Source organism: Myripristis murdjan, chromosome 24, assembly GCF_902150065.1.
Source record: "Myripristis murdjan chromosome 24, fMyrMur1.1, whole genome shotgun sequence".
Lineage (NCBI taxonomy): Eukaryota > Metazoa > Chordata > Actinopteri > Holocentriformes > Holocentridae > Myripristis > Myripristis murdjan.
Window position 1 is genome coordinate 26,729,747 of NC_044003.1, and position 14,740 is coordinate 26,744,486.

A 14,740-nucleotide genomic window follows, 5' to 3' on the forward strand; every position below is an offset into this window, starting at 1 on the left:
AGGATTCAGAAAGGAATTACAGAAAGGTTTCCACATCAGGCAGGGTAACATGCAGCTGAGGGAATATTACACTCATTACTTACACATTATGAGCTCCTCTGTTTGTCATCTCTTCATTCTTGATAACATCAATGCTGGATAATTTCCTTGTTTACATGTCATCTCTTTACCCATGTGAATAATATACTGTTTTAATCAATTACATTTTATACATATAATCTGTGTAGTTATATATTGCATTACACAGTAAAGCAGGAGTAGTATTACTACAGACTTGTTTTTCCACAATACATTGAAATGACCTTTATTCATAACAGTATATGACAGACAACATTTTGTACTTTCAAATATAAAATTTATTTTTCAATTCAATTTCATTTACATGTAGATGTTTGATGATTGCATTTACTTTTAATCACTGACATTTTTTCTTAGTATGGTTTAGTTATTTATTCTGTTGTAAATGTGACCAAAAAAACAGACGAGACAAACATTTAGAAAAATCATGGCTGTACTTTATTGTTCATTTAACAATATTCCCTCAATTTCAATTCAATTTCAATTTTATTTATTTGTATAGCCCAGAATCACAAATACAAATTTGTCCCAAAGGGCTTTACAGAAAAATACAACATCCTCTGTCCTTAGACCCTCACATCGGATGAGGAACAACTCCCTAAAAAACCCCTTTAACGGGGAGAAAATAGGAAGAAACCTCAGGGGAGCAACAGAGGAGGGATCCCTCCCCAGGACGGACAGACGTGCAATAGATGTTGTAAACACAGATAACAAACAATAAAATGTATTGTATTATCAACAATATTCCCTCCCTCATATCAAACTACAATTAAGATAGGATTACATTTTTAACTATCACCTCATACATCTCATGTCCCAGACCTACAACACTGAGACTAAAGTTCATCTGAACTACTTTGACAGGACATAGATACAGTACATGTGCTGTCTCTGTCCCACGATGCCACTTGCTACAAGGCGACGTCATCATCACTTGGAGGTAGGGAAGTTGGGGACGCTGCACCACAGTAGCATCTTCAACCAGGAAGTTCCCCTCAGAGTAAAAAAAGACAACATTTTGAGGCAAACATCACTGACCAACCACATCTCATAGTACACTAACTAAAGTAACTACAATTTGTTGACAGGGCCACCCAACTGTGCAAAGTTGGCGAGGCATAGGGAGACAAAAAAGATAAGAATGGGGGACACAAATGGGAGCAGAAAACCTGGAAAATAGACCACTGCTAATGGATTTTTTTTTTTTTTTTTTTTTTTTAAATAACTGTCCTGTTGTGGCAGCTCAGGCGTACAGAATGGGGAGTCTGTGCCTTGTTGCGCCACAACAGTTTTGCTCTGAGTTCATGCACACCAGAGGGAACACTTCAGTATTGAAAGTGAACCTCTTGTGTACAGACAGTACACATGAAGGTGACATGAACTCAAACATGCAGAACTATATACAATTAAACTTTAAACAGTCAAACATGTAAACTTTAAACAGACATACATTTAAAATTTTAACATATACATTTAAACTTTAAACAGATATACTTTTAAACTTTAAACATAGACCAACAGCTAACACGTGGCAAACAGAGACTAACACGTCCATAATTAATAACACCTGTGATACACATGATTACATAATATACGTCCCTACATGATTGTCCACAACTATACCTTCCCTAATTACACCTGGAACACATTATTTGCTAAATCTAAAATCTCACCATAATCATCAATTCCGCATCATAAATACATAATCTAAAATGCCAATAAATACACAATATAAATACTATCAATAACTACAATAATAAATAACACAATCTATAACATTACAGTGGGACAGGCTCTACACACATATAAAAAGACAACATTCATAGTGGTAGCCAATGTACACACCATGAACAACACAACAGACTACAAGTCAGTTTCCTCTGAACCAACACACAAACGCGACAACACTAACATTTGCACCGGGACACTGCAATGTAGCTCCGTTTGACTCATCAAACAAAGAATTCACACCTGAAGTGTGAATTCATTGTTTGCCTCCTTTGCCAAACAAAACAACCTAACCCTCATCAAAATCTACGTCTGACTCGAAGAGGCCCTCTACCTCCTCCAAGTCAACGACTAACCCCTGATCATCGTTTACAGTAAAACTACACAAAACACCTTCATGGTCACTAAAATACGTGGGCATCACTGCACACTCCACATTATACTGTGTTGTTTTAACATAAATGTGATCAATTAGTGTCCCCTTCTCTGTAGTTTCTTGTGTTACATGTTGACTAAAACCTTTTTCACCCATAAATTTGCAAATTGATGATGTTTTTAAAATGTTCTCATTGAAATCCCCCACTATTACAATTGTGTTACTGATTGGATTTAACCAATCAAGTAACTTCCCCAGATTTTGCTTGAATAAAGAAATTGGATAACACGGTGGACGATAAATTACTGCCAACAATATGTTGAATTTGTTGCACAGGCACACCAAACACTCCAGATTCAAATCGGGCACCTGCAGAATATCACAGTCCAAATTGTCTACGCTATACAAACCAACTCCACCATGTTCTAGGTTCTTTAGCTCTACCAATTTAGGGTTACTGCTGCTGTAACACAAGCCTCGAGGACGACTGTGGAAAGTGTAACCTTCAATTTGGACACTGTCTAATGAGGACTGTGCAGTGAGCCACGTTTCTGTCACAGCAATACAGGTAAGCTGCAATTGCTGCGTGCAAGACACCAAATCTACCAGGTGGCGAGTTAAATTTTGAACGTTCATTAAATACACAGAGAAACTGTGTGCATTTAATGAAGGCTCTGGCCGCTCAATCAAAAATGGAGGCATGCTATCCAAGGCCTCCTTTATGGCGTCCTTGCAATAAATTGCCTTCTCTGTAAAATCCTCGATGATCAGTCCAGACAAGGCCCTAACGCGACTAAGCGCTACATATGCCTGCCCCGGTGCAAACACCCTCTTCAAAGACACTACCGCCTCGTCCACAGTGAGTCCTTGCACTTTGTGAACAGTGCAAGCCCACGCTAACCTAAGAGGAAACTGACGACGCAAACCGCCACGCTTAGTAGCTCTATCCTCCTCTGGATCAATGGCAGTAGACTGCAGGCATTCTACTGCTGCATGTGCACGGTTTTTCCTCCTATCTGAACCAATTTTCTCATCATCAAATCTAACATACACAGTGAGAGGAAACGTGGAATCCTCTCCAAAAACTACCTGAGTGACCGTGCCACATGCTCCATTGACCAGGCCGTCCGCAACATCCACGTTCTTACACAACATAACTCGCGCGTTCCTCGCTATACACAAAGTCTCCGGTAGAGACGTGTCCGCCGCAACGCCGTGATGCCCGGGCATCCGTTCCAAATTCCCTGTTGTCCTGTTAGTCACAAAATCCTGCGCCTCAATGGTGACATAATCAGGACAACAGTCAAACAGATAATTTAGGTTGTGCTCACTTACTTGCCTATTCGTCGCAAAGATATGCAAGGCTGAGCTCACCTCGCCGGTCTCGCGCATCTTCAACATTTCAACGTCGCTATCTAACATTGGGGTGGCCCTGGAACGCACTCTTAACCTATTAAGCATCTCTGCAAAAACACTATCCTTCTGTCTAACTATCTTTTTCAGCTCCACGATGCTGAAATTACACCACAGGTCCAGACCAACAGGACTACTATACAGAGGCTTCCCTTTAACGGGAGGCAACTGATAGAAGTCCCCGACAGCTATCACGCTAACATTACCAAACGGGGAAAAGTCGCCTGTCTGTTTAATCTGTCTTAACCTACCGTGGACATAAGCCAACAAGTTGTGACTAACCATACTTATTTCATCTATAATTAAAATTTGGAGGTGACTTAATTTGGCGCGCAAAGAGTTTAGTTTATCTTCACCCAGAGGGGTGTAAGGTAAACTAGCCTGTTTGCCAATACTCAATGTGTGATGAATTGTTGCTGCATTCAAATTGTATGCAGCTATTCCTGTTGGAGCAGTTAACAAAACACAGATATCGTCTGGTTGATCACAAAGTGTTGACAGCAGCCGCGCTGCTTCATACTGAATAGCCCTAATTAAATGACTCTTCCCCGTCCCTGCACCACCTGTCACAAATACACGCAGAGGCTCTGGGTTTTTACCCATCACCTTCTGCAGACACCACTGTCTCACCCTATAAAAAACAGCAAGCTGTGTCTCATTCAGAGACCTAACAAGCGCCAAACCCTCAGTTCTAGATAAAATGGACCTGTTTCTCTCTAACTGCGCTACCTGTCTGCCACCAACAATCAAATCTGGCACATTAACTAACGACTCAACCAACTGTTCCTCAGCTAACTCACCTTCCCGCTGCTGCCTCATCTCTTCTAAACCCTCAAGGCGTTCCGCTTCCTGTTCAGGACAAAGCTCACCCCAAACATCCTCATCTACACCGTTGTTTTGCGCAGCTATCTCCTGAGCTAACTCAAGGTGAGGACAATTGACCTCAAACCTTGCCCTATTCTCATCGACAACATCACTAACCGAATGTACAGAGCCGTCGCTAAACAACACCTCACCATCGTTATAAAACTGCTCAAACAGCTCAAAGCCTTCAGGTTTGAGGTCTGAGTCAGTTCTATAAGGAAGAAACAACTGCAACAGGCTCTGAAAATGTGCCTCCTCCTCTCTATCCAAATTAAAACGCATGTATCGCACCACTGCAAACTGAGTGCGTGTTCTCCTAAGAATGAATCCTAAGTCATTCTTCAGTTCAATTCTGTCTTTAGACATCTCATTTTTGCTGAGAACACGATACTCAGATGCAAAGGTAGCCATACACATGTTATCAAACGCGTCGCTATCAGGCCTATTCCTATACCTATCTACAATACTAATCATAAACATATCCTCCTCCCGAAGATCACGGGAGGCCGCCATCTGCCTCAACACACTGAGGGGTAAACTCATTCTAACTATCCTACTGCCTGTCGGCACAAACACAACCTTTCTGGAACACTCCCTAAGGTGCATGTTCGTTAGCCTATACACCGACTCCTGCGCACAAACATCTCTGTTGTGTAAATATACACTGCCCAGCTTCCGCAGGGCTTCTTTAGCAGAGAGATTCCCTTGTTTTTTTGCTTCTTTTTGGGCATTAGTCAATAAGAGGCCAATTTCTCTCTCTGCTTTTGTAATATACGATATTATGTATATCACTACTGCGTAGGCGTCGGTGACAAAGCTAATGTCCATGTTTGCGTTCCAGCACTTCAACAACTTCTTACTATACTGATTGACCCAGACCTCGTTCACCCCTCTCCTATACACAATCTTGTGCTTTTTCTCTAAACGCCTATAAGCTATTTCAAAGATCTCCTGATTTATACGCAAGCTACAAAACAACTCCTCTACACTAGCAGGAGGCACATCACGTTCCACAGCTTTCTTAACAGCCTCAAGAATTTTGTGTGCAAACTCTTTAGGCATCCTATCCCTATCCTCGAAACATTTACAGGCTGGCTTGTTTTCTGAATTAGATTCAGCCTCACCTGTCTCCTTCTTCTTCTTATCACACTTGCACTCCCGCATTCTACAAATGAATGTGCGCGCAGAAACAGGTTTTGGAAAATTGAAACGACATGTCGTTTTGTGTTTTCTGCATGACTTTGAATGTCGTTTGGAATGTGTTTGAACTGATGACACCGTGTCCAATAGTGTGTCATCATCTGAGGGTAGCTCACACGTAACGTAGCGGTCGATAAACTCAACTACCTCCTCATCTGTGTTTTTATCAATTTGGGGAGCACCCTCGATCCAAAATAAACAGTGTACATGTGGTGAGCCTCTTTGTTGAAATTCTACCCTATAAAAGTAATCGATTATTTTGCCGATTGGTTGACAGGGAGACATGAGAACCTCTTTCAGAAAACAATGCCACCTGTAGTCAAACATCCGCGCCGCGGTGACCGGATTACGTCGCAACAACGCGCACCTATCAGCCCATTCCAAATCCTCTACCGTCTGCGATCTGCCTTCCTGTTTCAGGATGCTGGTCAGGAGATTCTGCCAGCGCATATCCGCAGACGAAAACGAGCAAAACCACGTCGGAATGCCTAACTGACGCACACAAGCCATCACGTCCTTCTGGACAGACTGCCAGAAGGCCGGAGTTCCTCTGATGGGTTTAAGAAACCTAAACCCATCATCACACGCCAACAACTGCTTCAAGGCGTCCGCATCTGCCAACATATCCTCACTAATCCGCTGAGGCCTCTGACCTCCTTTATCCTTGCGCAACGCAACAGAAACACTGGACACAACCTTGTCCAACTCCGACACGTACTGTGCAAAAAATATGTACTCCACATTACGCGCAAAACGACCGTCGGCATGCATAATCCTATTATTAAGATAACGCGCCAACGTCAGGTCGTGCCACCGACCATCATGAAATGTCTTACCACCCGTCGGAAACAACACGGGGAAACACTTTGCCTCGTTCGTGTGGTCAGAAAGCATTCTTACCGGACTATTCCCTTCTGCAGGCGCAATGTTCAAAATATCCTTAAAATACTGATCTAAAGCTTCCTGACCAATATCAACAGGCATAAGACAAGTGTCCTGAAACATGCAGTGCTGTTGTCTGTCATGTAACAGTTCATCCTGTCCTATGTCTGCTGATTCCGCTAGCTCACAAATTTCATCCTGACCTCTATCCTGACGTGAACTAACCTCAGCCTCACCCTCACTGCCTGACTCGGCCTCTTCCCTCTCCCTATCTTCCTCCCTAACAAACTCATTTACCCAGTCCTCATTAAACTCTATGTCTCTATAATGAACATTTGTCCTCTTTAAATACTCTAGCGCCTGTCTTACACGCAACGTATCGACAAACTGATACTCGTAATACCCTTTATAGGTGAGTTTCCGCTTCAGCTTAACCTGAAGCAGAGACCCCTCCATACTCGAACGTGGCAACACATTCACAGTCTGAACAATGTTGGCTGGAACACATGTCACTGGTCCATGTACTCCATTCTGCCCGCCTTTAGGCAGTGCCAACATCTTCATGAATGGAATATGTAACGCAATAAGATGCTGTTCTAAACTATTCAAAGATCCCAGTTCAGCAGGAATGGGATCAAGCGCCAAGTTATTAACCCAGCATTCAGCTGGCATCTCACCTGCACTAAGCTTACGATCACATGTGTAACAAATCCACAACTCACCGCGCGATGAAATCAACAAACACGGCACAACACACTCCCCACTACACCTATGAAAATACTGCTCGCCTATACACCTATCTGCCACAGCCGCTGTCGCTGAACTTTCCCTATAAGCTTCCCTATCACAAATGATGACCTGATATCTAAACAACAACCTATGACACACACAGCACACAAAATCAGGTCCATCTCTGACCTTTTCTAAAAACTGATCCAAAACAAAATCAAAATCTTTTGCCTTCTCTACCTTCTGCTTTCTACTTAACATCACCTTGGAAATAACCCTCTGCTTATGCACTACACTACCATGATACTTACTCTTACTCCTACTCTTGCTCCTTTCTTTATGTTTCTCCCTATGCTCAATGCTGTCCCTATACTTGACAAAACTCCTGGCCTTAAGTCTCTCCCTATGCTCACTGCTGTCCCTGTATTTGCCCACACTCCTGGCCTTAACTGTCTCCCTATGCTCAAAGCTTTCCCTGTATTTACTAACGCTCAACTCTTTAACCCTCTCTCTGTGGGGCAAATCCTTACAATACTTTTCTACACTCAACACCTTTGCCTTCTCCCTGAAGAATACATTCTCCTTATATGTCTTCCTAATCCTAAACTGCCGTTTCTCCCTAAGCGACAAATTCAACTTTTCCTGCATCCTCTGCTTCCGCCTTAAGTACTTAGACTTCACTGACATTCTACCTGACACTAACTCCCTAGCAGACTCCACAAGCTTGACACTATCCTGTACACCTAAAACAGAACCTACAACATCACACCTAACCGCTGTGTTGTCACTATCTACAACATCCATTCTAGACCTAATGCTATAACCTGCCACTTCCCTAACTTTACAATACCCATAGCAACTCTGCAGTCCAGGCTTACACACACAAACAACATTCTCAAAATGCCGCCCCATGACATTCTCTAAATAAACACACTCCACTGACAAATGCTTACTACTACAGCTATACTTTATCCAACGTCCGTCATGGAACGTAAATACACTAACGCCTAACCAATCGGCCGTCGCCTGAATCTCCACCTCTGTGGCCCAACTACCGACACGTCTCATCCTGGACTGCTGAATATACTCTAACACAGAGGAGTACTCAGTCCTCAAAACACTCTGATATCTATCAGTGTTCCTTTCTAACTCTTTACACACAGCTAACCTAATCCTACGATGGTGCTTCTGAGAACCACTCACAGCCTGAGAGATGGCTCTGAAGAAGCAGTTCCCATCGGCAACAATCCTCTCTTTGCTACAAGGAACACCCAACAACCCCTCCTCTGTGGCTACCGGACTAACAACCTTCACGCAATCGACGTTCAACTTTGTACATAAAGCACGACAAACATCTACGCCGAGGGGATGGAAGACCAGCTCTTCGCTTCTCACCTCGCTAACAAATTCGACGTCCAAATTGACCTCTCGGACATCGAAACTCTTGGATTTCTTCGACATACAAGTGTCAGAAGAAATGACACGCTTTCTGCCATTGGTCACCGTTGGTTCTGCTGCTGAACCGCTGCTCACCTCGCTGGAGAAACTAAGAACAGAAATGCCAGACAGTGCCGGACTTGCGGCAATGCTGACACCACACTCAGGCACACAAACGCCTGCAGACACCTCACTTTTTCTCCCAGCCTCAGTGAGCACACTAGACTCTGGTGCTGGAGCAGCGCTCATCCCAGTGATGAGACTCTCCACAGACACACCAGACCGCGCTGGACTTGCATCCGTGCTGACCGTCACACCACACAGCTCAAAGAGCTTCTCCCTCGAACGGAGACTGTCGGCCAAACGACAGATGTAGTGGTGCAGGTCGTCGAGACACGTGAAATGCAGAACCACGCTTGTACCGTCGTGGTGTAACAAGCCAGTGTTACTGCGTGAGTGACTGTCGACCACAGCGAACCGTCCACCCTCACGCACGATGGCAGTGGTGTTTCCACACATTGTCAAAAGACATGTGGTGTATTGACTGAAAATTCTCTCCAGTCCATTACGCAAGCTGATGAATACACCGAAATCGATGTATTCACCTTCGGTCACGCCTACTTCGCCTAACACCGTGTCGCCAAAACCGAACCTAAACAACTGTCCGTCTAACTCCAGCTGTTGTGGCAAATCTGGCACAGACAGCAGATTAGACACATGGCTGAAGATGTTGAGGTCACGCAAACTCGTGTACAACTCATCACCTTCAACCAACGCGCGATCCAGATCCAGCCTGTCCCACGAGAACGCGCTCCTCACCGTGTGTTTGGCTAAGCTGACCAAAGCTATAGCCATACACTGCACTCCACCATACACAAATCGGGCATTTCCCTGATGAAACGACCCGCGCACAACTTTAGCTAGCCTAATCCTGCTGCTATCTATGTTAGACCCTGTTGCCACAGCATTAGCGCTAGACTCTGACTGAACATCACTAACACAAACAGAAGGAACAAAAACAGCCTTAGCTTTGTCGATCTTCTGTCGCTCCTCTGGGACAGCAGGGCCCGCTGCGGCGACCTCCTCCTGACCGGCGACCACCCCCGGCACCTCGCTGGCCGACTCCTGGGCTGTCGCCTCCACCTGATAAAAAAAAAAAAAAAAACACAGCAGTGAGATTTTGGCAACGAAATGTCGTTGCTTGGCTTCCGGATTACAGCAGAGATGGAATTGTGGGACCGTTTAAAAATTAAATATCGTCTATATAACTAGTGCGATATGGTCTATATAACTAGTGCTAAAAAACAAGAGCTAAATAATAATTAGTGCAATTGAGAGTAACTAGATAAAACAGAATGTAAACAACAGACTAAACAGTGTAAACAACTGAATAAACAGTGTAAATAATACTGAGTGCAATTGAGAATAACTAGATAAAACAGAATGTACACAACAAACAAATATGAAAACAGGAGAACCATTTTCCTGCTACCTCTCAATGCTAACTCACATATTATATTTAAACAAAGACAAACCTGCTGCACCGCTGGTCTGGGCCCGGAGGCGGACACGGTCACACGGGCTGGTGAAGGTCTCGCCGGCACCTAAAAAAGATGGGGAAGAAAAAAAGCCTCATTTACATAATGCACTCATTCACTCGGGTTCTGCACGTTATATAAAGTACTCTGCAGCACCTCCGGGACGGCCGGGCACGCTGCGGCGAGCTCCTCCCGGACGACGACCACCCCTGGCACCACGCTGGACGACTCCACCTGACACAAGACAAAAAAAAAAAAAAAATCAAACAAGGTTTCACTAAATCACAGGAGAACCATTTCCCTGCAACCTCTCAAAACGATAACTCGCATATTATATTTAAACAAAGACAAACCTGCTGCACCGCTGGTCTGGGGCCGGAGGCAGGCACGGTCACACGGGCAGGTGAAGGTGTTGCCAGCACCTAAAAAAGATAGGGGAAGACAAAAGACTCATTTCAATAATGCACTCATTCATTCGGGTTCTGCATGTGTTATCAAAATACGGCAAAAACAATCCACATAGCTCACATACTAAACATGATACCAACCTGCCGCTTTCCTCCTCTACGCCTTGTGGCAACACCTTTCGGCGAACGCCTCACACGGGAAGTCTAAAAGAAGGAAAACAAACCTTGTTAAATGCAGTCTTAAATTCAATTTTGTCCAGGACATACACACCTACAATAGACTTTGCAAGCACAGAAAAAAAAAAAACACAACAAAAGATCTATATGTATAATATAAAGGAAAAAATGTAAAAACAGTTGGTGGATGAGGAATGCGGATGCCGAGGGGAGCCACATGTACTGGAGCAGCCTGGGACCTGAGCCACACAACCACCAGCAGCATGATGACCTGACTCAAAAAGACACAGCACGCACTCAGAAAAACTCACAACCATTCACACACACACTCACACAGAGACAAGGGGAAACATCAGAGGCAAACCCATTTAACATTTTATAACTTAACAGAAACACCTTAAAGTCAAAACTAATATAGAATACTTCTTAATATATAAATGTAATTATCAGGCAGTTTACCTGGCCAGCTGGCAGAAGTGAAGTGACGTCGCTGTCCGAGGATGGCGAAACCCTCTCCATGGCCTCCAGGATGTCGCCGCTGAACCAGACGGGGTTGGACGGGAGGACAGACTCTTGCACCGGAGATGCTCGAATCTTAAAAACCACAACAAAAAACAATTATCACCATTAAAAAAAAAACACACACACACACACACACACAAAATAAAGGCATAAAACCAGAAAAGATGTACAAATGTACAGCCAGAAAATGACTCAAACACATTACCTTGCCCTCCTGTCCGACGACGGTCCACTCCAGTGGGTTGCGGTGACGAGCCGCGGGGCTGTGTCCCGTCACGACCAGCACGGGGGAGACCCTGGCACGAGGCGATGTCCGGGGGGGCACCGAGGGAGGAGGAGGAGGAGGAGGAGTCAGCTGGCGGACCGCGGCGTCCCACAGGGCCTGGACGAGGATCGGCGTTCCCTCGCTGTCGCTGAGGTGCACCTGGAAAACAGTGAAACGCAGAACACATTGCGCTCAACTTGTGTATCGAAAATGGAAACCTTCAACTCCTCCATGTGTCATGTCACAACAACAAAGTATGCTGTACTTACACCGTCACGGCTCCACAGCTCCAAACGGTCCAGAGGGAGGTGCTCTGCCACAGACACGTATGGGAGACCTGCCGCAAAAGTGAGAAATATTATACATTCTGGTAATAAATACAGTCATGTAAAACATATGAGGTTAGGTTCACGATACGTCAGTTATAATCAAACTGATGACCAAAACTAAGACGTACCCATGCGTGCTGCGACACGGCGGAACTCCTGGCGGAACAGCTCCTGCAGGCCAGGCTCGATGTTCAGGCGTGGAGGGAAGTCCAGCACGAACACCTACACACACACACACACACACACACACACACACACACACACAAAAAAAATCACGTTTAGAATCACATTTAGGTTTCTAAAAAAACACATGTGAAAACACACGCTTACTGTGACAGCACAGGACAAAACAAATACTGCCAACTGCAAATTAAACACACCTTCGCCCAGCGGTTGCAGACTGTAGCCAGGAGAGCACCGAAGTCCAGCGACGCCTCTCCGATGTTCCTGCTGGCTGTCAGGTTGTTGCTCGGGGCGAGCACACACACCACGTCCGGGGTCCAGGGGAGAGCGGCGTGGGACACCTCCGTCCTCAGCTCTGCTGCATGCGCACCTGGAACAGAGAGAAAAGAAAAACACAGAGGTACCTCTGGCATCGCGACGATCCCATCCACCATGGCCCGCAGGTGGGAGTCTCCCACGACGAACACCATCTGCAACGACAGAGACACGGCTTTAGAACATAGACACCGACTTCTTACGACCAGCACTGTGTTTCTGAAAAAGAAAAACTAATACCTTCTGGTCCGGCTTCTGGGCAGGAGTGACCAACTTGAAGCTGCGCTGGGTCAGCTCCGAAGTCGGCCATCTCCGCACGCGATGGCGGTACCCTGTACCGCGCCCTGTGTGGTTGACAACAAAGTTAAGTATGATGACACAAAATTTGTATTTCCTCAAATAACATTCAAACTGTGTCAGTTAAACATTAAAAAAATAAACAAACTGTTTGATACTTACGAGCAACGAACTCGGGGACAGGCGGCTGGGGGGTCCATGGCTGCGGCTGCGCCATCCTCCGCTTCAGGGCCTGGGCCCGCCGGTGGGACTTGGCACGGGGCATCTAGGAATGAAAAACAAACAAACAAACAAAAAAAAATAAAATAAAATTTCCTCCAAAGTTCAAAGAAACTTTAAAAATCCAAGTGAATCTATGCCAATCATACTCACAAACAATGCTTTCCCAGACAAGGTCAGCCTTCAAATACACAAACCTTTCAACTTACCTTGGCAGTGCGTGTGTTTGTGTGTGTGGGTGTGTGTGTGTGTGTCTGTGTGTGTCTGTATGTGTCTGTGTGTTGAAGGAGTGCAAATATGTGTGTTGATTAACAATTAGTTATGTGTGTGTTTTTAAATGGAATAAATGTATCTGTGTTAAGTGGTTCTGGATCAGACGATCACAGATGTAGGTGCAGGTAGCTCGCCGGTCAATCGCAGGTCAAACGCAGGTCAGTCGCTCTCAATCGCAGCCAAAGCAGGACAACACCAGATCTCACAACCAATCGATATCAATATCTGTAAACAAAACATGTTTGATTTAAACATTACTTGTCTAGTAGAAAAAAAAACAACACATTTAATTGAACAGAAAGTTACTGAAAGCATCCTGAATACACTTGGCTGTAGCAAATTTTTAGGTTTTAATTTTAAATAAGGTCTTTCTCTCTATAAAATGCTTAAGACACAAACCAGCATCCACATTGTGTTCAAGTAATCGAAAGAAAATGGCCAACAACACGACTGTGCTGCTCAAAACAGAGACACATCTTAAGAAAACCTTTTCCTCTCAAAATCATAATAAACCAGCAAACTGGCATCCTAATTACATTATTTGCTTCCTCATTACACAGAAAGTGGCTGACAACATCTCACAGCTTAGCCATTTCGGTGGAAACAGACACACCCAACTAAATACATCACAAACTACAGTTCCTGCATACAGCAAAGGACACACACGCCCGCATGAAAAAAAAATAATTTACAATTATCAATATTGAATCAAATAATTTCCTTTTGTCTCACAAGGAAGACCTTCTCTTACAATCATACTGGACCAACCACTGACACAGCTATGCCTATGACACAACTATTTGCTCTTTGAATGCACACAAAAGCCACACACACTCAACTGAACTACATATATCAAAACACTTCCATGCAAATAAAACCTTATATAAACCTACACAAAAAAAACACATGCACCTATTCATCATCAAAACAAATAACTTTCCTTTTTCACACAGCAAAAAAGTCTTCCTCTCAAAATATTATTACACCACACACTAGCCCAGCTATGACACTCTACACCTGCTCTTTGAATGCACACAAGCCACACACACTCAGCTCAACAACATATATCACAAACTCAGTTCCATGCAAATAAAACCTGATATCAAACTACTAAAAAGCACACACACCTGCAACAACTCATCATCAAGTCCAATCATTTTCCCTCTTCACACAGCAAGAGAAAGTTTTCCTCTCAAACCAAACACTAGCGCAGCTTTGCCTATGACACAGAAACACCTGCTCTTTGAATGCACACAAAAGCCACACACACTCAGTGACATACATCATAAGCTTAGTTCCATGCAAATAAAACATGATAGCAAACTACAAAAAACACACACATAGCAGTTTTCATCATCAAGTCCAATAATTTCCCTTTTCACACAGCAAGAGAAAGTTTTCATCTCAAAATCTGAACCACACACATACACACACACACACACACACACACACACACACACACACACACACACACATACACTAGCAAAGCTATGACTGGTGTACATTCA

General features: G+C 44.1%; 2 protein-coding genes across 2 annotated transcripts; both read right to left on the reverse strand.

Moving 5' to 3' along the window:
* Positions 1-1,578: 1,578 nt before the first annotated feature.
* On the reverse strand, positions 1,579-7,957 carry LOC115355889 (uncharacterized). The gene has a single exon (XM_030046812.1). It carries the CDS (start codon positions 7,955-7,957, stop codon positions 2,096-2,098), a length of 5,862 nt encoding a protein of 1,953 aa, XP_029902672.1. The 3' UTR covers positions 1,579-2,095.
* Positions 7,958-8,738: 781 nt separating this feature from the next.
* Positions 8,739-10,575, reverse strand: LOC115355890 (uncharacterized). The gene is made up of 5 exons (XM_030046813.1): positions 10,570-10,575; positions 10,402-10,479; positions 10,243-10,311; positions 9,017-9,850; positions 8,739-8,816 (listed from the first exon to the last, which is right to left on the reverse strand). Exons 1-5 carry the CDS (start codon positions 10,573-10,575, stop codon positions 8,739-8,741), a joined length of 1,065 nt encoding a protein of 354 aa, XP_029902673.1.
* Positions 10,576-14,740: the final 4,165 nt, after the last annotated feature.

What these genes read in the sequence shown, in the direction of transcription:
- LOC115355889 (XM_030046812.1), bottom strand. Translation starts at nt 7,957, where the DNA reads ATGTCAGTGAAGTCTAAGTACTTAAGGCGGAAGCAGAGGATGCAGGAA.
- LOC115355890 (XM_030046813.1), bottom strand. An exon ending in CGTGCCCGGCCGTCCCGGAG is followed by an intron (nt 10,312 to 10,401) that starts GTGCTGCAGAGT and finishes CATCTTTTTTAG; the next exon opens with GTGCCGGCGAGACCTTCACC. An exon ending in CCAGACCAGCGGTGCAGCAG is followed by an intron (nt 9,851 to 10,242) that starts GTTTGTCTTTGT and finishes TTTTTTTATCAG; the next exon opens with GTGGAGGCGACAGCCCAGGA.